Here is a 25,254-nt window from a genome sequence, read left to right as displayed (position 1 = left end):
GAGTAAGTTTTTCCAACACAAAATTGAGATCCCAAGCAGGAGTAGGAGCTCTCGTGGGGTCTTATATTCTTTGCCCCTCTGAGAAACTGCTTGAACAAAGGATGCAAAAACAATGGTGGGTCACAATCATAGTGAGCTGAAATTGCTGCAGCATGAATCTTAATGGAAGAGAAGGACAAACCGTTGTCCAATAACTCAGTAAGATATTGAAGAACCACACTCAAATTAGGCTCAGAAATCTCCAAATTCTTTGCCGTACTCCAAAATAAAAATCTCTTCCATTTTTCTGCACACTTTCCTTGTACTAGGTCTTCTAGCTTCCATAATCACATTTAAAACTTGTTGAGGAAGTTGAGACCTGCTGTGTTTCAACACAGAATATGCCAGGCTGTTAGATGAACAGAGTGAAGCTTGACATTGAGCAGATGACCGTCCTTCTGAGATAACAGATGAGGAATCAGAGGTAAAGGCCATGGAGGCTTCTTTACCAGACTCCGTAGTAGTGGGTACCAGTGTTGCCGAGGCCAATCTGGAGATATCAAAATCATCTTTGGCCTGTCTTGTCTGACCTTTAATAGTACCTTTGGAAGAAGAGGCAGAGGTGGAAAGGCATACACATGAAGGTTTTTCCAACTGAAAGACAGAGCATCCACTTTCCAAGCTGTGTGATGAAACCCCTTTGTGCAATACTTTGGCAGCTGGTGGTTTAGTGGAGAAGCGAACAGATCTATGTCTGGAGTTCCCCATGACACTGTCAATTTCTGAAATACATGAAGATCCAGTTTCCACTCGTGGGGATCCATGATTTGTCTGCTTAACACATCTGCTAAGGAGTTCTGTGCTCCTGGCAGAAACCTTGCCTGAAGAGTTAGTTGCAAGCTTAGCAGTCTCCCATAAAATCATTGCTTGCCTGCATAGAGGATAAGAATGTGTTCCCCTTGCTTGTTGATGTACCACATGACAGTTGTGTTGTCTGTTAGAATCAACACCTGCCCTGGAAGAAGTAACTCCTTGAAAGCCATTAATGCAAACTGGACTGCTAACATCTCCTTCATGTTGATATGTAGATGCTGTAGTCTGGCAGGCCACTTGTCTTGTATCCACTTTCCATTTAGATGAGCTCCCCAAGCAATGTCCGAGGCATCTGTCGTTAAAATCTGACTCGCCTCTGGCTGGGTCACAGAGAGTCCCTTGTTTAGGTGACATTCCAGAGCCCACCACAAAAATTCTTTTTGAAGGCAAGGTATTATTTGAATGACAGTGTCCAAATCCTGGCAGTGCTGTGTCCATACATTTTTGAGATACCATTGTAGCTTCCTCATATGCAGTTTGGCATTGGGAAGCACCAGAATACAAGATGCCATGAACCCTAATGCTTGAAGGACTGTCCTTGCAGTCAGCACGGACTGATGAGATAGTTGATGGAAGTAAAGTGATAGACTCTTTTGTTTGTCCGGGGTTAAAAAGGCCATCTGGGCTGCTGTATTCAGTCTCACACCCAGAAAGCACATGTCTTGAGAGGGTACTAGACTGGACTTTATTTCGCTCACAGAATACCCTAGGCATCTTAGCACTGCTATAACATATTCCAGATGCTGTAGAAGGTCTTCCTTTTCTTGAGCCAGAATCAGGCAGTCGTCCAAGTAAGGATAGATTTGAATTCCTTGTAGCCTGAAGTAAGCTATCACTGGAGCCAGAACCTTTGTGAATACTCTGGCAGTAGATAAGCCAAAGGGCAATGCAGAGAACTGATAATGAGAATTTCCAGCTCGAAACCGCAAATACTTCCTGCAACTTAGCCTTATAGGCACATGAAGGTAAGCTTCCTTGAGATCTAAAGTTACCATCCAGTGATCTTTGCCCAGCAGAGGTAAAAGCTGTTGTAACGTCAACATCTTGAACTTGGGAATGTCCAGATAAGTGTTGAGGAGAGATAAATCCAAAATTGGTCTCCACGTGTTCCCCTTCTTTGGTACTAGGAACAGGCGAGAATAAAATCCTAGGCCCCTTTCTGATACAGGGACTGGCTGAATGGCCCCCATCTGGAGTAACTGAGAAACTTGCTTGTGAGCCTCTTTTCTTTGTGGAGGAGGGACGTCTGGCATGCCTTTGAAAGGGGGCATTGTATGGAAATAAAACCTGTAACCGTGGTGAATGATATCCAGCACCCATCTGTCTTGAGTAATTAAATCCCAATTTTCTTTGAAAAGAGACAGTCTTCCTCCCAAAGGAGCTGCCAGACGAGAATCTACTGGCAGCTGAAAAGGCAGGTCATTGGGTCTGTTTACGAAAGGACTGACCCCTGCCCTCACCAGAAGTCTGAGCAGGAGAACTCCCTGTTCTAGGCCTAAAAGAACCTTGAGCCCTGCCCCTACCACGTCTAGACCTACCCCTAGACTGGGAATCATAAGCAGGATATGTCCACCCCTTAGCAGGCCAATTTCTACTAAACTTCGGTGGCTGCACCTGCAAAAATCTTTAACAGTTTGCATAGACTTAGCTTTGTCCTCCATTTTCTTTAAAACTGCTTCCACAGGCGAACCAAACAACACATCAGACTGTAAAGGAGCATCCAAAATCCTTGTCTTAACATGCTCAGCTAAATTCTGATCCCTCAACCAGGCATGCCTGCGAAGAACAGAACTAGTGGCAGCCACCCTCGAGGAGGCCTGTACAGCATCAAAACCACATTGCAAAGAATGCTTACCCACTTGTTCAGACACATGAACCAAATCCAGCAACTCTTTACACTCAATACCTTCCGCCAAAGCATCCACCTTAGATTTCAATTGTGAAAGGAGATAATTTTGATATTTTAGCATGTGAAACTGACAATTCAACGCTCTCATGGCTAGAGTGGAAGAAGTATACACTTTCTTTCCCACCTATCCAAAGCCCTTGCCTCTTTATCAGTGGGAACAGGATTTTTAACCAGAGAGGCCTTAACACCTTTAGGCCCCGAGAAACAGTTTCTGGGTCCCTAGGACTCTTAAACAAATACTTATGAGCTTCGGCACCCTATAATACCTATCAGGTTTAACAGGAGCAGGAGGCAAAGAGTCAGGGTTCAGGAAGCCTCTGCAAAACATCTTCCACCACATTCAACACAGGAGGTATAGCTAAGGGCCTATGCTGGGGTAAAACAAGAATTCCTAAGCCTTTTCCTGGAATCAGAGTAATCCTGGCCTTCCCATTTAAAGTGCTCCCTCATGGAATGCAGAGTCTCTGAAAATGAGAAATCCTCAGGAGGAGAAGCTGTAGGAGTGGAATCATCCACATCAGAATCAGAATAAGGAGGAAACTCCTGCAAATCTTCCGCAGAAGACTCAGAAGCCTCTGAACACCGTTCAAAACTATCAAACTCCGGTTCCACCCTAGGCCTCTTATCAGGAGGGGGCATAGAACCTCTAATCATAGTAATCAAATCTTCTGCCATTTTAAGCATATGTTTCTTAGGTACAGAACCCGAAATGCTAGGAGAAGCCCCCACTGAAGCTGAACTTGGCCTACCTCTCAAAGAAGTTCTGGCAACAGAAGGAGAGGCTCTAACTACCTTGGGAAGAGAGGGAAGAACAGTTACCTGAGAAGTCCCCTCAGCCTGGCCTACCTCCTGAGAAGGCACATCCTGTAACAGTAAAGTTTCTGCCTGAGACTCCATGGAAACTCCTGGCAAAACCTCTGGCTCCACTGAGCCTTCTAAAGAACCGACGTCCGGGACTGCCGGTTCATCAACCCTAGGCTTCGCTGTTTTGTCCTTGCGCTTCTTGGAAGCGGGCCGGAGCATCCGACGGCATTTTATAATTGCAACGCTACCCAAACACTAACCTGGCACAGTCTAACCTCCTCTTAATAGTGCGTTTGTTAAACCTAGCACAAGAGCGGCAACCAACAACGACGTGCTCAGGCCCTAAACAAGGTATACACAAAGTATGGTAATCCCTATGAGGTATCTGTTTCCCACAAGAAATACAGTTATTCACTTTTTCTGACATCCGTAAAATACTGAGGCAAGAAAAACCAAAATGTTCCCCAACGGGTACTTAGCCAACTCTGCTTCGGTCTGAAACTCCGGTTTCGGAAATATTTCAGAACGCCAACCTGCACTCGCAAAACTGCTTCTGCATCGGACCATGCGGCAAAAAAGACTGAGGATATGGCGTCGGTCATGCGCATTAGTACCCTGACGTACTGACGTCAGTCTAATGCGCCCTGACCGGCGTCAGCCATATACTCTGGTATTCGGGCCGACTGGACAGCGGACTACACCCAATAGTAAGGACTGCAGCAATGGGGAACGAAGAACATCTATGGCTACAAAATAAATGGTCATAACAAAATAGGGACAGTGGTAAACAAGAATTTAAACTTTGACAATTATCCAAAATCAGAGAAGTATATTCTGTAACTCATCCAATTGTAATTTGCATACATAGTTAATGACCTACTTTCTCTGCTTCCCCTTGATCTGGATGAAATAAAATGTACCTCTTCTTTTCCAGCTTCCCAAGAACATCTCCATTTACAACAACTCTGAAACAGAGGTATTACTGGTAACAGATGTTTCTTCCTTAAGTTCCACTCATTTATATGCTTTAAGATCTGCTTTATCTTAAGTCAGTCTTATTTTCCTTAGTGATTGATATATTTCTGTAGTGCCTCAGTGCCCTGTGGAATAGTTTGCAGTCAACTAACACTACACAAATGATTCTTATAAAATGGACACCTAAAATACTACTTTTGTAATCCTCTTCTACAAAATCCCTTCCATTCACAACCTTATTTTAACTCTCTATACTTCTAACTTTCCAAGAAAAAAATCTTAAGACTTTGCCAACAGTGATTCAGCACTAAATAGAAGTTATGTTCTTACCATAATGTTCCATGTTAGTTGTCTTCTTCTCGCCTTCTTCTTGCTGGATGGGTTCGGAGCCGACCTCGGCTCCGACTCGGCCACTCTAAAAGCTCGAGAGTTGGTTCCACCGGCTCGAGGCTCCCCTTATATCCCACAATGCTAGGCGTGAGTTACCTCAGATCTCGTTTGTAAGCTAACCCCAGCTTATAATAGTATGAGAATAACTATAAACAAAGTCCACCTCTAACCAGGGAGAAAGAAGGGTGACCTATATCCTCATCCAGGAAATATGCACAACAGCATATGCCTAATAAAAGAGGTGGTAGAAAGAGAGGTCACAATCACAACTCCTCTAGGTCTGTCCAGGCCAGGGGCAGGAGGGGGGCAAGAAGAAGGCGAAGAAGACAACTAACATGGAGCGTTATGGTAAGAACATAACTTCTATATGTTAAGTTGTCTATCTCGCCTTCATTCTTGCTGGATGGGACCGTCCCTAGCACCTTGTCCCGGGTGGCCTAACGGAATAGACTCCTGAGAACAGTGGAACCAAAGTTAGCTCTATGCCTAGAAGCTAAATCCAACTTATAATGAGAAATGAAAGTGTGAGGAGTAGCCCAAGTAGCCGCTGCACAAATGGTGTCAATAGGCAGTCTGTCTTGGAAGGCTAAAGAAGTAGCCAAAGCTCTGGTGGAATGGGCCTTAGGTTTATTAGGCAGCTTTTGGTGTCTAATTTCATATACAAGGGAAATCAGAGATGTTAGCCATCTAGATAATGATACCTTTGAAACTGAAAGTCCCTTTCTGCCTTCTGCATAGGAGACAAACAGCTGGTCAGATTTTCTGAATTGTTTTGTTCTATCCAAATAGTACCTCAACTGACGATGAACATCTAGCCAGTGTAATTTTTGTTCAGACCTATTGGAATATTCTGGAAAAAAGACAGGGAGGTCAATGCTTTGATTTAGATTTGACGTCAAGACTACCTTAGGCAAAAAGGACGGGTTCGTGAAGGATACCCTGTCCTTATGAAACAACAGATAAGGAGGTCGACAGCTGAGTGCTTGAAGTTCTGAAACTCTTCTAGCCGAAGTAATAGCTACCAGAAAGAGAGTCTTCCATGATAGCAATTTTAAAGAACAGGAGGCTGCAGGTTCGAAAGGGGGAAGAATCAAAGAAGTAAGAACTAAATTTAGGTCCCAAGGAGAAGGAGGATTTCTTATAGGAGGTCTGAGAAGAAAAACTCCTTTCAAAAAGGCTTTGCAAAGCTTGTGGGACATTAAGGCAGACTCAGAAATACCCACATGAAAGTTAGAAATATCTGCCAATTGAACTTTAAGAGTAGAGGGAGATGAACCTGCATGGAAGAGTTCAGCTAGAAAATCAAGGACTATTTGGATGGAAGCAGTGAAAGGATCTATGTCCCTTCCTTGAGCCCAATATGTGAAGCGTTTCCACTTAAATAAATCTTCCGGGTGGAAGATTTATGGGAAGCTATCAAAATATCTCGAACGGAGTGAGATAATTGAGGAAGCCTGGCTAAGGTTGGAACTGGAGGAACCAAGCAGTGAGGTTCAGAGAGGGGAGGGAGCGATGTAACTGACCCGACTGATGGATCAAAAGATCTGGAACTAGGTCCAGATGCCAAGGTCGCTCCAATAGAAATTGATGTAGAAAGGGGAACCACACCTGTCGAGGCCAGTAAGGAGCAATGAGGATCAATGAGGCCTTCTGAGAGATAGCTTTCTGTATCACTTGAGAGATTAGTGGGAAGGGAGGAAATGCATACAGAAGTCCCCGGGGCCAAACTTGGACTAGAGCGTCTCTGCTGGGTTGGCCTGGTAAAGGGAATAGAGTGAAATAATCTCTGCACTTGCTGTTTTGGGGAGTAGCGAAAAGATCGCAGCAAGGCTGACCCCACTTGAGGAAAATTTCTCTCACAACAGAGTCTTTCAGAGACCACTCGTGAGGCATGAGGATAGCTCTGCTCAACTTGTCCGCGATTTGATTGGACTTCCGGGATGTGCGTTGCTATCAGAAACCGCTGAGAAGAAATCGCCCATTGCCACAATCTGAGTGCTTCTCGACACAAGGGGTAGGACCTGGTTCCGCCTTGTTTGTTGATGTACCACACTACAGACATATTGTCTGTCTGGATTGCAATCGTTCCCAAGGGAAGAGAGTCTTGAAGGGCTTGCAACGCTAAAAGCACTGCTCTCATCTCCAGAACATTTATGTGCAAGTGGCATTCGTTTGGTTGCCATGTGCCCTGGACCGTCCTGCCCTGATAATGCCCCCCCACCCGATCAGGGAGGCGTCCGTTGTCAGAGTAGCAACTGGAGGGGGTGGAACAAAGGGTCTTCCCAACAAGAGCTGAGGGGAAGACCTCCACCACATGAGATGATTTCTGCACGCCTGCGTGATCATAATGGTGTGGGACATTGGAAGTTGCTGGTATGACCATTGTGTAAAGAGCATCCATTGAAGGATTCGCATGTGGAATCTGGCTAATGGAAGCAGAGGTATGGCCGCCATAATTCCCAACACTTTCAGCACTAACCTGGCTTTGATTCTGTTGTTGTTGAAAAGGAGTGAGACCAGTTTGTGTATGTCTGTTATTCTCTGATCTGTTAGTCTCAGACATGTCTACTGTGTCTAGATTTGCGCCTATGAAGGTAATAGTACGACAAGGCGACAAAACAGACTTTTCGCAATTTATTGAAATGCCTAACTTTTGACAAATGCGAAAGGTGTAATCCCTGGCCATCAGAAGGAGATGCTTGTTGGGAGCTGTGAGGAGCCAGTCGTCCAAATATGGAAACACCTGGAATCCTTGTCGTCTCAGGTGAGAAGCTACCACTGCCATGCATTTGGTAAATACCGGGGCAGTGGTGAGACCAAAGGGCAGGGCCCTGAATTGAAAATGACTGGTTCCCAGCCTGAAGCGGAGGAATCTTCTGGAGCGTCTGTTCTATTTTATGTGATAGTACGCATCCTGAAGGTCTATAGAGCACATCCAGTTTCCTTTTCCCAATAGGGGAAGGATGGACTGCAGCGTGACCATCCGAAATCTTGTTTTCTTGACTGATCTGTTCAAGATACTGAGATCCAAAATTGGTCTCCAGTCCCCTGTTTTCTTTGGAACTAAAAGAACCTTGAGTAGATACCGGATCGATGCTGGGCTGCTGGAACTGCTTGAATTGTACATTTTGCAAGCAGCTCTGAAATTACCAAAACCGCTAGAACCATTTGAGCGGGTGGAACATCTGGAAGGGATTTTTGATTGGTTCGAATGTGAAGAAAGGGGATAGAATAGCCTTGAAATGACGGACTGTACCCATTTGTCTTGAGTCAGGGATAGCCAGGCTTCTGGGTACAGTGACAATCTTCCCCGACTGCCTCCGAAGGTGGGCAGTCGGGCAACACCAGGGATGTTGAAAGGGCTTATCAGAGAAGGCTTCTCGATTGCCCTGGTTCTGCGGAGCCCCTGCCTCGAGGCGGCGTCTGCCATTGTTATTCCCGCCTCTGCCTCTGGCGGGGAAACGACTTTGTGCGTCAGGCGAAGTCCCTTGAGATTGTTTACGGAACCACATTTTCCCACTTTTCTGGCCTTTGGGGTAAGGCCTAGAAGGAGTAGAAAAACGGACTCCGGCGCCAGAAAGAGTCTTGCCATCAGTCTCGCACCTAGTCAAGGTTTCTTTCACTTGAGGACCAAAGAGAGATGATCCATCAAACGGGGAATTAGTGAAAGACGTCTTGAAGGGTCCAAAATTGCATAGCCGCATACAGGCATGCCTACGTAAGGACACACCCGTCCGTGCGGCCCTACTCGCTTCATCAGGAGCAAAAGAAAGGAGGCATGGAGGAGTTGGCTATGGAGTTAATGGTAGCCAGCTGAGTGTTCATCTTATCTTGAAAACCCGCAGCTGTAGGGTCCTTCAACATGTCACTCGCTTCTTTAATCAAGTCCCTTTGAAGACGAGTAAAATGGCACAGGTAGTTCAGCGAATGCATAGCAAATGTCGCTGGAGAACATCCGCTTCCCGTACCTGTCCATGGACCTAGATTCCTTGTTAGGTGGATGGACAGGTACTGAAGGATCAGCTAGTTCCTTCTTAGTGGCAGCAGCTACCACCATAGCATCCACAGAGACTCCTTTTGTCAAGAACTGTTTGTCTGCTGGTGCCGTTATGAATTTTGAGGGTCTCCTGGGAGTGGGGTCCACTGAATCAGGAGCCGTCCATGCCTTTTAGCTACCACCTGCATGAGGGGTCAAAGGGGAGACACCCAGGATGTGGAAGGGCGAGCCAAACGCCTCAAGGTACACAGATTCATCCTCCGAAGGGTTGAGGGCTGGCCAATTTCCCTCTGTTTGAGGATTTCGAGAATGTCTGCAAAGAGACATCTTCAGAAGGGGAACGGGGAACCCTCGGAATCATCTAAATCTGTGTCAGATGTGATGGACTCAGGTGAGTCAATGTGTTTCCTCTTACACTTCCTCTTCCGAGGGGCTCTTCTGCCAAATCAGGAGAGGCCTCGGAAGAGGATGAAATCCCACAGGGGTTCCTGAGGAGCTGGCTCTCTGCGGTCCGGGATGAGGGAGTGAGTCGACTTGACCTGAGGCACCGTGAGGGAGGGGCGGACGGAGCCGACTGTGGAGTAGAGCCAGGCTCTAACACACTCCGCATGACCTCGAGCACCCCTGTCAGGCAAAGCCAGAGGTCCCCGCTCCGAGAAGCTGAGAACCTCCCTCGGCACCGACAGTGATGGCTCGAGGCGATGTCGGAGCCGAACTCACCAGCGAAGCTCCGAGGAAGAGCGGGTCGGACAAGGGTCCGATGCCACTCACCCCTCGAGCCGGCGAGGGAAGTTCGGCGCCGAGATTCTTCGAAGAAGAAATCGGAGCCGACGACGGAGCCGAAGACATCTGTATCGGCTCGACGCTACCACAGTCTCGGTTCCGCCCCGGCTCCGAGCTCAACGGTGTCGGAGGAGGAACATATTGATGGACAGGGGCAGGCATCGACTGATGAGTCGGGCTCTGAAGCATTTGGGCCAGTGCCTCGGACTTAAGAAGTCGACTCACTACCCTCTGAAGGTCATGATCCGACAGCCTCGATGACCTAGAGGAGTGAGATTTATGGCTCCGTTCAGACAGCAGAGGAGATGCTGGAGCCGAATGAACGGAGCCAAGGGATGGTGACCTAGATTTCTTCCCAGATGTCGGCTCCGAAGGTCTGGTCGGAGCCGACAAGGGAATTTCTACTACCTTGGCTCCAGCCGGAGCCGAGGGAACCACAGAAGCTGTAGACTCATCGGCTCCAGCCGGAGCCGATGCAGACATAGGTTTTCTAGCTTTAGGTCTCGGCTCAGTAGCTGGAGCCGAGGACCTAGAAGCCTTGGAGGGCTTCCAGAGACAGAAAGGGAATCCTCAGGCTTAAGTAGACCCCTTAGGATCAACTTGTTCTTTCTTTCCTGCAGGACCCTGGGGCTGAAGCCGTGGCATACAGCACAGGAGTCCTGCAGGTGCAAAGGCCCCAGGCAGTAGACACAAGAAGTGTGACCGTCTGTCAGAGACATTTTCTGACAGCACGCATCACACTTCTTGAAGCCTGAGACCTTTGTGTCTTTAGACATCCTAGACAAGAAAGTGTAATCACACACACTCAGTCAGACACACTGATTACACTAATCTTATTTTAAAACTCAAAAATAAAACAATTAACTAAAAGTTTTAATTAAGAGAACACACACACACCACTAGGAATGGGAAGGCCAGAAGGCCGAGAGAGAACTTTAAAGTTCTTGTGGGAAAAAAAGCAGGATTTTCTGAAAACAGGGTAGAAATCCACTAAACTAAGGGAAAAGTAGTTAAACTTAAAAATATAGGGGTTTAAGTATTCTAATTTTACAGAAATACACTTACCAACAAGCCGGTAGAAAACCAACACCTCGATCGCTGTAGCGGCAAACGAGATCTGAGGTAACTCACGCCTAGCATTGTGGGATATAAGGGGAGCCTCGAGCCGGTGGAACCAACTCTCGAGCTTTTAGAGTGGCCGAGTCGGAGCCGAGGTCGGCTCCGAACCCATCCAGCAAGAATGAAGGCGAGATAGACAACTTAACATTGTATGTTTTCATCTCAAACATCAGTGATGGCATTTCTTTCTTTTCTCGATAATCTTCCTAGCACTGACACAGTGTTTTGATGTTTTACCAAAATCTTCATTATTTGTACTCAGTGCCATGACAGCTTCATGTTTTACCCTGCCTGAGAAAGCATTCTAACTTTTATTCACTATTCTTTCTAAACTCAATGGTTTCATGTAGGTGTCAAGCAGTCTTAACATTGCCACTATTTGGCGTTAATTACTTCTCCAGAGGATGTGTCACTATGTCATTCTGCAAGAATCACATCTTGCCCAATCACCACCTGAATAGCTACTGTTAAAGTATGGTAGGCAGACTCCATTATTCGAACTGCACAAAGTCTATTAAAGTGTATGAACCATGAAATAAACCACAAAAAGGATCCGAACAGTGGTAGTGGAAACGCCAAATAAATGCCAGGAAGTACAAGCCACAGGACAAACTTTAATAGAGTAAAGCGCTTTTCGTCTGCGTGGTACGCAGACTTCTTCAGACAAAATACATAATACAACAACAGCTTTTATACTTTCCCTAATTCCTTAACTGACGATCAGTAAAAGCAATCAATCAATTAAAAACAATTAAAATTTAAAAAGATATTGTCTAAACATAAACATAAATGTAAATGCAAAAAAACAGTGTTATAGTAGCTTAACCCCACTGAATGTAATTGTTCCTTAACAATACTTTAAATTTGTACATATATTAAAATATAAACACAATTGCAAGAATAACGGAATATATACATGTACGTATATATCTGCATGAGACATAAACAAGTGTAAGCACATAAAAATATATATATGTATGTGTAAAGTATGTGAAAATATATGAAAATATATAAAAAATATATAAAAAATACAACTACTTAATGCATTCATACTGTCTCTGAAAATGAGAATTCAGGTAAACAGGGCTATAAATCAGTAAACTAAATGAATAAATAAATAAATAAATAACCTAAAAGTGCAGAAATATGGATATGAATAGACTATCTTAATAGTGTATGAACCATGTCCGCTAAGCCCAAGTACATGCATATGTTGGTCACAGACTGTTACTCCAGAAGACACACACACACACACACACACAAAATGGCTACAAAGAAATGGCAGTGCACAACAAAAAAGGCTGAAACCAAATAAGCAAAGAAATAAATACAAATTAAAAAAATAATACATATCAAGTTTGAACAATTCTACTTCAAAAGACTACTTGAGCTATTCAACCCCTTTACCTAACTCTTCTTCCCCATGATAATGAGAATTGCTGGTTGTCTGATGGGCTAACCTCTTTCCAGTTAAGGATATAGAAGCACACATATGCATAAGAAGTTCTGTGAGTGACAGTACAGGCCTGTAGCTAGGGAATTACATTTTGCACTCACAAACTCATACTGTTGCCCCAAACTTATCCCATGTTTCAGAAATGCACACATCTCATTTTATATGTTACTCCTTAACTGTTAAGAAATTCTTAACAAATGTTATCTATCAGCATAAGTTAATGTCTGTACAATACCAGCAACAAAAAAAGCTGTTTTCACTTGTTGTCCATTTAAACAAACTGGGTGCAAACTCAGTACTTCAGAAAATTACAGACGCTGTTTTAATGTCTATGTTACATTTCTGAAAGATGTTTAGAAAACATGTACTTAAGCAAACAAGGTGCCTAGCTACACAACTGGACAGCAACACGTTTTATTTCCTGTAAAACACACACACAGACACATTTTATCAATTCTTCCAAAGACTCCTCTAGACAGAAGACATTCTAGTAAATCATTTGCAACACTACTTTACTTTTCTTCACAGGAGTACACAGTACATACAATAGCCCTGCCCCAAAGCATCAACAAAACTCACTTTAATACATTTGAGATTTGGACTGTTTTAAGAACAAGTGCCTTTACATTCTGAAAACGGACACATTAACATATCTGCAAGTTGCCACGGCTATCCAGAAATACAGAATCACTGAGTATAACATCTTTCTTAAGTGTATGAAATACAGGATTCCTTTAGGACCTACTTGCCAACATCTGCAAAATGCAACCTCTATACCTGCCTGAACACAATAAATCTCTCTTGTCAATGTTTACATTTTAAACAGTGAAGTACAGTGACCATCAAATGAAAATACAGGTTTTCACTTTTTTATCCTTTGTTCAGGTTATGTTCCCTTTACCTGTAAGCCTGTATTTCTGGATTTGCAATCATGATAGATTCAAGGTGAAAGCGACCATCTCCAAGATATCTGTAAAGAGAAAATGAATGTGTGAATTCAGGTATCTATTTAACTGAGTCAATGAAAATCTTTTAAAGGGGTAACTGTTAATTGTAAGGGTTATGATACTGTCCCTTACAGTTTAAGTGTAAATGAATATATTTCATTACAGCACTGTCCCTATTATTCTCAGAATCCTTTGAAATATTAGGACAAATCACAAGAATGGATTTTATTCTCTAAACCCTAAATATATTTGTTGTCAGGTACAGTAGACGCATCTCACAGATCACAGTAAATGCATTAATACATACCAGTCAAGTTGGTACCACCTGATAAAAAGTTTCCTTGAAGCAGGGTCTTTAGTAGCTTATCGTTTAAATGCACAAGAAACTGCCTTCTGAAGCCATTCTCTGATCTCTCCTTCCTCACAACAATAGACACTTCAGTGATGTGTAAGGATGATTTGCCCACCTAGCCCACCACCCTCCTTGTGTACTTAAAAAGCTGTCGGTTCTGATTTAGCAAAAAACTACACATAAAGGATGCAGCACTTATTTTAATACCTCAAATTTGAAATATTCAGAATTTCTGCAGCCAAATATGGTAATTGTGGTGACAATAGCTGTTTCTAAGGGGAGGGATATCCCTTCTAGGTTCCATTGCACAGGACTTTTGTCATCTGCAGCACCTTGCATGTTATTTTTGCCTCTACATTACCACACCTCAGAGATAACAGCCACCATCAGCACATCCATTGAGATGCTCCATCTCAAAATTCAGTCATTAAGTATTCTGACACTCAAATATCAATAAATAAATAATGCTTGAACATTCATTATACTATCACATGTATTCTTGAATTCCACTGTTCTTTCTGACTCCAACACTTTGATAAAAGGAGCTTCTCATGTTCTCTGTTTTTACCATAAAATCCATGAAAACATGTATCCTCCTGCTGACCATGAGACATGCCATATCTAAGTTCAGCCATGCCGCCCCCCCCCCGCCATGTAATGCAAATTTCTTTTTTATGACAGATAAGCTCTCTAACTGCGTACCTTTTTTATCGAGGTGCTCATGCTTCCCCTTTTCTTATGAGATAAGCACATTACATCCTAACTTGAAAAAAATAGGACTTTTTTTGATTTATTTTTGTTGGCAAATTATCTCCCAACAGGCACAGACTGAGTTTGAAGTTACCAAACTAACTATGATGCCTTAACGTTTTTAATAAAATTTATAAATATGAACCTAGCTGACATTATAGTGATCCAATTAAAACAAAGGAAAAACACAGATTTCACATGCCTGATACAGTAGCAAATACCTATAAACTGTATGCATTCAAGCTAGCACTGTTTACAACAGGCATCTTACAGAGGCATATCCTGAACTTACTTGTCTGCATAGCAAAATATGGCAGGCCCGATCTACAGCAGGAGTTCTGTAAGATACAAACCATGAAGATGGGTGCAAGACTAGAAGAACTTATAACCACAACAAAAGGGTCTCATTTTACTACACATGACCATTACAGAAACAGATATGTAATGTGGAATTTAAATCCTACGCGTTGGGTTAAGATCAATTCCCATATGTGCCTATACTTCATATGAGATGGCATACTCACCTTTTCCTCCATTTTTGCTCTGCTTCTACACTGACTGTTTATCTCCCCCTCCTGGCTACCTTAATAACCCATTCATTCCCCTTTGGAAAGAACACTATGGCTCATTGTTTCTTGGGGATGAGGGTCAAGCAGACTAGCAGTGGGGTCATGTCATCCATTGGGAGTATTTTTTCTGCTTTTAAGCTCTGGCTCCACTAAAAATGACCAACAAATGACTCAAAGTTGAGTATGCAATGGGCATCATTGAGGGCATGTCACTCTACTCCATGAGTGCTGTAACCCCTCAACACTACCCTACCTGCCTTGAAGCAACCTCTTATGTGTGGTCTCTGCTAAGGCCTCTAATGTGGGACAGTGCACCCTACCCCCTTCTGGTATACTCTCATTTAATGATGGCAAGATCAGGAGGTTGTGGGTTTTATCCTCACATCAGGTAGCATCTGGATTTATGTTCCAGTATACTAACACAACAGTGCAGAATGGGGGTGGGAGAGTGCTGTACTACTGAGGTGCTATCCTTCAAATGAGATGTTAAATTGGATCCTCATCTGCCTGAATTGGTGTTAGCTTAGATGACTGTTAAAGGATGCCATGATCCACATCAAAAAGAAGAGGGCAACTTCTCCCCATCCATGCAAATTTTCCCTTATTCTGCATAAATACTACCTCAGGTCTCTAGTGAAAATAAGTCACAGTTCTAGTGGAACTAACTCAATCAAAAAAAAACAAAAAACTAAGAAATACATACCTACTAAAATTTATTCTAAAATAATTATGGCAGCTGTGGGAGCATACTTACTTCTGATAATAATATGCCAGTTCTTTACCAATCATTTCCTGGAATGCTGGGTGAATTTCTCTAATAAACTGTAAATATGACATATATCTGACGGTCAAACATGAGCTGACTCCATGCATTTACTGTTTATCAATTAACTTAGGTCTTTGAAACTGTCAATTGTTTAAGTGACCTGGGCCATTACATTCCCTTTTCAGCCATGATCCACACAAGATGGCAAAGGTAAATGAGTATGTGTGTGCAATTCAGATTAGCAAATTAAGCATCATGTTTTTGGGAAGTCACAGGAAAATGAAATGCCCAAAGAAATGCAAAGCAGACACAGGAAGAACGTGCAAGCTCTACACAAATGGTAAATGCAGGTCAGGATTGAACCTTAAGTACTGAGTTACTGCAATGTCCAAGTTCATCCTATTTGGATGTTTGGACAGACAACATTTGGCAGTCTTCTCTAATACACGCCATCAAGCAATAACAAACTGCTTCCGAACACTATTGATTCCCATGTAAAACTTGAGACTTTTTTGACTAAATTACGAAAATTTGGGCCACAAAATAAGTACCTCTCAACTGTACAGATTTTCACAGAATGTCCAGATTTTTGGCTCATATTTTTGGCCTGTTCCTCTTTTTTCCTGGCAAATTACTGGAATGATCTCAAGATTGAAGTCACTAAATAATGACATACATTTGATTTTCAGATTTCAAATCCTTTAGAAAATGTAAAATCCTCTTACCCTAGCAACTTTCTAAGTTTATAAGAGCAATATTTAAAATATGTCCCTATTTGTACTCCCATTTTGTGAAGCTTTGTCCAGAGTTTTTGCATTAACAGGTTGAGAGGTAGACTAATGGTCAATGATACACTTCATAAATGGAAGGAACTGATGGCATCCTATGTGCAAACATCAACAGCAGCACAATATGGTATCAGAATCGCCTTTACATTAGTAGACAATATGTCATTAAATGTATAGAAAGCAAGAGTTGTGGCAAAATGTGATACAGACCTCTATGAAATCTCCAGGAAAAAAGGAGGTGCCCTCCTATCCTGCAACCATATATTTATCTAAACTATCCACTTACTGACTGCAAAAAGTAATTATCAGACAGGAAAATGTACTGAGGGTCGATTATATGCGGTTACTCCAAAATGTCCAAGTCATAACTGGCGGTCACTGCAGAAAAGTCCATGTCATAACTAAGTCTGGCAGCTTAGAGATTTAAGGCTCTGAGATGTTAACGATCTGCAAGGTTTGAGTCCATCTACTTCTATTTGTCTGAGTATTCATAACAACACCGGAACAACTGCGTGCTGTGGATGACAAATCTGGATACAAAAGGCAGCTACACAACACGCTAACTGCCACCACTCACAGCAAAAATCCAGCGTACACCAGGCAATAAAGGAATAAATCCAAACTGCTACGAAAATTCAAACTTCATTTAATACAAAAATGGTTTAGCGCTTTCACTCGCTAAGGCGAGCTTCATCAGAAGTTGTCCCAGGTCACTCTTAAAAAGGGACACTTATGTCCAGTGGGTTTAACTGGATAACAAATATATAAAATAAAAAAAAATAAAAAGATCAGACATTTTCAAAAATCTAACACCAAGAGAAGATACAACAATATTTGTGTGTTTTGTGTTCGAGATTCCTAAGAAATACATGTATTAGATGTATGACAAAAAATTAAACTATAACTTCAAAGTATAAAGTCTAGAACCTACTAATGGGCTCTCCATTTATTTAAGAAAAACATGTTTCTTATCTACAAGCTGTTTGCTTATCCTAGTGAAGAAATATTCTTTGGTGACTTCACTGGCATAAAATGGATGATAAAGATATTGGTTATTTCTAATTATAGGCTATGGTAGACATCTAGTAAACTAGCTATGTATGTAAGGCTAATTGAGAAGAAAAGATATCTTATGTACTCTTTCAGAAGAGGTTGAAGGTCAAGGATGAGTGGTGGGACAGGGTTCCTTTTTTGTGACTGATTTATTTATTTACTGGTTGCCTTAATTATCCAGCTACCACTGGACTGATGCTTAGGGCATTATCTTCTATCACTCTAGGAAAAAAAAAAAACACAAGGGATCTAAGGGGTGAAGTTGGTTTAAGCTGTCTTTCTGGCCACAGAGTTGTTAGAAGTGAATGGTGTTTTTGTTTAAATGGAAAAACATTAAGCACACACACACACACACACACACACACACACACACACACACACACACACACACACACACAAAAAATGTGTGCCCAAGAGCCTTGCTTTACAGTCCCACATCACTAGCCTTCAGCGTTCAAGTCAGGAAATATTTCTGAATAAAACTAATACAGAAATATTGATTAAAACATTTCCAGCCAGAAATGGAACATGTTAGACAGGAAACAGCTTTGTGGCTTAAGATGATTATAACTTTTGCATGACTAGATGACAGGCCAATTTTTAAACAGGCAATTACTTTTGTTTGAAGAAATAGTTATAGCGGTCCATCAATGTTTATCTTTACAAGCACTAGAAATAATTTCACAGAAGCAAACTGATCACACTAATTTTATAGATGCAAAATTAACAGCGGTATCACGGAGCTGCTATGAGAAAAATAACCATTTTCTAAAAAAAATCAGTTTTAAGAAAATCAAAGGAGACAATTGATCCATTTGAGATAAGACAGTTTCAAAACTTAACAACCTTGTTCACTGGTACTTCTCATGGTGAGAAGCACTAAAGTTCTTTAAAGTTTGAGAATGACTCAATCAGTAGATGATGTGCGAGTGAGAATAATGTGCAGGTGATATTTGAGTTCCAAATGATTGCGGTGGGAAGGTTTAATACCACGTAAAGAATGCTGGAGATGTATAAGGAGAGGGAGAAGGCAAACTGCATACATGGCAGGAATGTGAATGGGCCAGAAAACTGCAGAAGAAACAAATACAGCCTGGAGTGCAGAGTTCAGTGAGCAGTTGTAAGAGAAAAAAAAACAACACACAATAGAAGTCACATTTGTTGAAGGTCGAGGGGACAGTGGGTAATTAGAAAAGGATGAAGAGGGTGAGGATTACATTTCTAAGCATCCAGGTAAAAAAAATGTAAACAATCAAGAACTGGTAGGGGGAGGTTGCAGGAAGTTTTAGAAGTGCTGGTGCTGAAGAAAATGTGAAGAGCATGGTAAGTCTAAAGAATGGCTAAGAGAAATATGGTCCATGGAATGGAAAGGGGGAGTTTGGGGGAAGATGAGAGTACTCTGGATTGGAAAGGTGAGGGGTGGGAATAGGTGCAATGGTTAGACTGGTGCAGGGGGCTAGAGGTCTAGAGTAAAAAGCTTGTAAAGTGGAACAAGTTTAATAATAAAGGGCATGAGCAGAAGCCTTTAGTGTGGGTTAAGGTAAGAACATATGGCATGGAAGTAGTAAGACATTTCATAAGGGCTACAAGTTATATCGGAAGAAAACGCTGATAGATAGTTGAGGGGTGGGAAGCTATATCTTTATCAGGTTTAAGTAAATATATTTAATATGAAAAGCTTTTGTGTGTACTCAGTTGCCTTTTATGTTTCTTTTTAATATAATAGCATATTAAAAAAAGTTCTGGCATCCATTATTCATGAATGGGTGGGAGAAAAGGGTCTATATTAGAACACCGAACATTCAGAATGTCGAGTGTTCTAATATTGAACCCTACCAATCAAAAATACCAAACATCGAACGTTCAGAACAGCGAATTTTTTCCAAGGGAAAAAATTTGCTGTTCCAAAACACATTCACACAACACAAGCACACCAAACACACAGCAATCCACACAGACACACCTAAAGTCTTACACCTAACCCTACACTAAACTATACACACACCACTAACTATCCACTTACCTTAACCAAAATCCACACAATCGCACACATATCTAACCCGTGCCCTAACCCTAACTCACCTAACCTGCCCTAACCCTCATTGTCCACGCAATTGCACACATACCTAACCCGCACTCAATCACACACTTACCTGAATCCGACCCATAACTTTCCAACAGAGCGCTGAAAATACTGAAGCAACAGAAACGGACAACCAAATTCTTTCCCTAGTAAAGAATTTGGTTTTCTGCTTCTTCAATATTTTCAGCGTTCGCTGAAAATGGGTCGATATTAGAACACGCAACATTTTAACTGTTCGGTGTTCCAATATAGACCCGGGAGAAAAGGCTTTGTGTTGTTAATAGATATCATTAAGGGAAGTCATGACAGACATTTGATTGGTTTAAGGAAAGTTATCAAAGGCTGAAAGTGGCTCCTGTGCAAGTTATGACAGGAAGAACCAAATGGGCTATGCTTAAGGGTTGCATACAACCTACTTTGCTTGCCTGTTCAGTTAGTTTCTAAGTGGCCTTATTAGTGAGGCTGTTTGTTATTTTTTTTTCAGTCACAACACTGTATTACATTAAGATAAACAAATCAGAGTAAATACAGAACATAGACATCATCAGGTTAGCTACTGGTAATTATTACAACAGCTTGCAGGATGCTTTCATAATCTTGGTTCTTGATTAATAAGGTTTATCCAACACAATATTGTCTTAAGCTTGTGGCTTTAATATTTGTGGTGAAGTTAAAGAGGTTAGCCACCCCATTAGCTTAAAAGCTTAAAGCTTATTCAGGATGACCCAGATGAAAATCAACATCTGCTTTGTTAGTTTGGTCAAATTTTTTTTTTTTTTGGAAAAGAGGGGTATGGTACGAGCAGACTATTATAAATGTGGGGGAACAAACAGATTTTGATGTGCAGAGAAAAGCTAAATGAGTAAGAAATTAGAAAGAGATAAGTACGGGGCATTCAATTATAACTGTAAAGTGTTACTGCCCATGTTGCCTAACCTGGAGAAAATTTTTAGATCATTTTTATCCATCTGAAGCTCCTGTGAAAAAGTCAGTGACACCACTTCTAAAATTTAAATCAGATCTACATAATGGACTCACCTAGGATAGAAGCTCTAACAACGTTGACAATTTAGGAGCAGATGCATATATTAATATGCTATCAGCAAAAACAAAGGATCTGCATAGACCCGTTTAAAATTATTCTGGCTACAAAAGAGATGAGTAGTTGATCCTTCTGCAGAGGAAGAAGAATTTTGCAGGGTTACTACCAATTTAATCAATGCTCTGGGAGAATGCAGGTTTTAAAAAACGGCTGATAAACTGTAGGCAGAAAGTACAGCTGTGTAAAATCTTATCATAACAGTAGATGCCCTTCTCTTCACTGCTGCAGCCTTCTTAAAAAATGGGATATAGCCTGCAAGGTGACCCGATGTCTGGTCAGTATACCAAAGCCTTTAGGTTACTTTAGAGGACGCCGTATGTCACTAGTACACTCCTTACGTAGCATAGGGCACAAAAGGGATGTCCGGACATACCTTCCTCAGAACTGAGAGTCCCAGCAGGAATGCCAAGCCCAAGGAAGGAAGATGTGAGCAATACATCCAGAAGAAAGGAAAAGTACCAGAGGGACAGAGGTTAGTAGTGAATACTGCAGCAGTGAAGAGAAGGACATCTACAGTTATGGTAAGATTTTTACTAAGCTGTACTATATCCTTCCATTCACTGCTGCAGTTTAACACGTGGGAGAGTGGCAAAGCTTAGGAAGAATCCATGCAAAATGGCCCTTGCAAAACCAGCCCTAGCTCTACATATTGCATCCAGCTTGTCATGTTTGGTAAAACTATGCACTGAAATCCAAGTAGCTGCTTCAAGGATGGAGTTAGTGTCTAACCCCTTGAAAAAAGCACCAGAGGAAGCAACAGCTCTGGTGGAATGAGCCTTAACGGAATGAGGAAGGCTTTTACAATGATGAACATAACAAAAAGAAATAGCTTTAGAAATCGAAGAAGAAATAGTCTGTTTGGAAACAGCCACCCCTAAAGACCTAGGGTGAAAAGAAACAAAAAGCTTATCAGACTTTATCCAAGTAAAATCTGAGTTGTCTATGCATATCTGAGGTGTGAAGAACCCTCTCACTAGAAGACTATGGAGAAGGGAAAAAGGTAGGCAACTGAATATAAAACAACTTCAAAATAATAATAATTATTATTTTGAAATTGTTTTGTTTTTGGTACTCTCTAAAGTGTAATTTTATTTGTTTAGGCAACTGAATAGACTGATTCAAGGACAACTCATTCACCACCTTAGGCATAAAGGAAGGATCAGTACACAGGGACACACTGTCCTTATGAAAAATAAGAAAAAGGGGGCCAAGCCATAACAGCCTGAAACACAGACACACATCTGGCAGAAGTAATGGCTAACAGAAGAACAGTCTTCCAGGAACAATGTTGCAAGGAAGCCGAGACAGCAGCCTCAAATGAAGCCTGAGTCAATTTCTCCAAGACAAAAATTAAGATCCCAGGGAGAGTAAACTGGCTTCTCTGTGAGGCCTAATATGAAGGATGCCTTTAAGAAACAGTTTAATTTCAAATGTGGAAGCTAATGGAGGGGGCTAATGGATAAAGGCAGACAAGCTGAAATAGCTGATAAATAAGCCTTAACGGAGGAGTAGGCCAAACTAGCATAGAGCATTTCACACAAAGATAGAACCAAAAGACAGCAAGTGGATCTAGGTATCCTGAATGACACCAAATAGAAAACCTCTTCCATTTGGATAACTAAGATTTCCTGGTACTGGACTTCCTGGCCTCCTGCAGGACCCTAAGCACATCCTCAGAAAAAAGGTGTTTATATGGAATCAAAATCCTATCACCCACAGAGTCATCTGAAGACCAGACAAGCAAGTGTGGATGAGAGATCTTGGCTTGTGTGAGTATATCCACCCTGCGAGATAACTTGTGGTGATGACCCTTGGCTAAGTGGAGAAGAAGAGGGACCAATGCTACCATGGCCAAGAGGGAGTCATCAGCCAGATTTTTGGAGAATCCTGTTGAATCTTGGATAGGACTTTTGGAACAAGAGGAAGGGGAGGGAAGGAACACAAAAACATCCCCTTTCATGAGAATGAGTGTGTCCACCTTCCACACTAAAGGACTTGGGATCCTGGCACAAAACTGTGAAAGCTGTTTATTCATGGGGGAGGCAAATATATCTCGTTGAGGAGTAACCCACTGGTGGATAATATCCAGAAACCCATCCCTGTGAATCATCCATTTGTGGGACTGAATCAAAGAACTTGCTCAGTGTGTCTGCCACTGAATTGTGAGCTGAAGGAATAAACACTGTAAAGGGTCAGCTTATGTTTCACTGCAAGATCCCAAAGCAGGCATGTCAACCGTCAAAGGAGGCAGGACCCCCCACACACACACACACACACACACACACACACACACACACCGTTCACATAGCAAAGGACTGTGGTGTTGTCTGTGAACACCTTGAGAGGACCTAAGTTGAGGAGAAGATGAAAAGTTTTCAGAGCCATCAGCAATGCCCTTACCTCTCTGATGTTGATGTGCTCCTTCTGTTGAAGAGGAGACCAAACAACCTGAATCTTGAGAGAGTGGAGAGCTGCACCCCATCCCACATCTGAGGCATCTGTGAACAACTCCTAAACTGTCAGAGGTGGATGAATATGTAGGCCTGGATTTAGTAGAAGTTACTGAATCCATCACTGCAATTCCTTCTTTAGGAAGGGTAGAAGAACAACTAGAAAATCTACAGGGTGCGCATATTGTTGCCACACTGATTTCAGAAACCACTGGAGCTTCCTCATGTGAAGTGTGGCTAGGGGGAACAGGGAAATGATGGATGCCATAAACCCCAGTACTCTCAAATACTCCCTGGTTGTAATGGAGGGCAGGAGAAGATGATTCTATAAGTAAACAACAAGTGTCTGAACCTTTGTAAGAGGCAAGAATGCCAGCATAATTACTGTCTGTAACCTGCACCCCAGGAAGACCTGGTACTGAAAGGAGTCAGAAAAGACTTTTTGAAATTTATAATGAACCCCAGGCCTTGCAGAAGAGAAATGGGAAAGTGGAGCTTTTGCAACAAAACCTCTGGTGAGGATGCCTGTGTGAAGGCTGCCAGCCTAGCTACATACAATTTTGTAAATATTTCTATGTCCTTGTAAATATTAATATGATCCACAGGCTTGTTTCACCAATATAAAGAAAACTGTGTTATGTGTTGAGCTTCAAAAATGTAACTACAGTGCACTCTGCTGGAAGAAAGCTGCTAAGCAAAGGATTTTACAACTGTGCTTGATCTCAAGCTAGGAGACAGGATGCCTGAGCTAGGAAATTATTTCTATTGTTCTAAGACAGAGATAAGTACTAGGTTTTACATGTAAAGTGTCTTTTATTGCTGTGGCTTCCTGGCAGGTGCAGATTACAAAAAGAAATGTTGAAATGTTAAGTCATGTGAGCCTGGGAAACTTAAGTAGAAGTGTCAAGAATGATGTAATCTGAAATGACTCAGCAGTAATGAGTATTAGCAATTTAAGACATTCTCAGAGAGAAAGATTTAGCATTTTGTATTTGTCTTCAGAGATGACAACAACTCACCAGCACTTTGCCTTACAAGCAGAATTTAGAACATTGACAGATAGGAATAGAGCCAGATTAGTCTACCTGTTTTCTGTATTTATGTCAGACTATCATACAATATTGTTTTAAAGTATTTTCCTGTGATTTCTGAACTCTCTATTAGCACTGTGTTGAATTGATGAGTATTGTCTTGTGTTTTTATCATTTCTTATTAAATGTTTTTAAATCTTTCAACTGTGACTGTTTTGTGTAGAGATAATTTCAGCTCTCAGAGTACTTGCATGCATTTGGTGATACTGTATAAGCCACTCCAATAGCCTAAGCCCTGGGTTACACTTACTATTTCGATAACAGTAATAGCACACAGTGGAATTGGTCACCCTTTGGGAAGGGCCTTATAGTAGCTGACAAGTAGTGGTTGGTGGCAGTGACTTTTACCTTATAGTCTGGGTAGGAGGGGGCATAGCTGGAGAACCTCTACCAGCCTTCCCCAGGAGTGTCTCTGTGTTTGTATATAACTGATATATCAAAGTGTGTGCGTGTCAGCTACTTAGGCAGGGACATGAAGCACTGGTTGGACAGAGAGGATGCTGGAGGTTTTGGCTTGACCACTCGGCTGAGATCTGTACACTATAGCTGTGCCAGTGGGGAATCTTATTGGGGATCAACCAGCCCCAGACTGACTGTGACCTCTGTGTGCTCTTAAAGGAAATTGTACTTTAGTGAGTGTGTGTGTGTGTGTGTGTATATATATATATATATATATATATATATATATATATATATATATATATATATATATATATATACACTTGGTATCCTTCCCAATGTGCACACCCCTCACTGGTGCTAGTGGTGAGGATTAAGGCTCCTTGATTACTGGGCCAGTGCACACGTGTCACAGCCTGGAATAGGTTGTCCAGATAGGGGAAGACCTGAATCTCCTGAAGTCTGCAAAAAGCAATCATAGATGCTACGCATTTGGTGAATACTCTTGGGGCAGTAGAAAGGCCAATGGGCAAAGCAGAGAACTGAAATTGAAGGAAGCAACAGACAGATGCAAAAACTTCAGGAATATGAATGTGGAGGTAAGCATTCTTGATATCCA

The 25,254-nt window shown here is 42.0% G+C and overlaps 1 protein-coding gene across 1 annotated transcript in view; it reads right to left on the bottom strand.

Annotated features, from left to right (window-relative positions):
• LOC122787586 (2-(3-amino-3-carboxypropyl)histidine synthase subunit 1-like) overlaps nt 1–25,254 on the bottom strand; it is a 2,760,216-nt gene that overhangs the window by 1,240,715 nt on the left and 1,494,247 nt on the right. The window contains exon 4 of the mRNA XM_044054371.1: nt 13,187–13,255. Within this exon, the coding sequence (XP_043910306.1) occupies nt 13,187–13,255 (69 nt within the window). The remainder of the gene's footprint in view (nt 1–13,186; nt 13,256–25,254) is intronic.

This window comes from Protopterus annectens, chromosome 13.part0, assembly GCF_019279795.1.
Source record: "Protopterus annectens isolate FY-2018-M chromosome 13.part0, PAN1.0, whole genome shotgun sequence".
Lineage (NCBI taxonomy): Eukaryota > Metazoa > Chordata > Ceratodontiformes > Protopteridae > Protopterus > Protopterus annectens.
The sequence above is the reverse complement of the archived record's forward strand: the minus strand, read 5'-3'. Positions and strand labels throughout refer to the sequence as shown.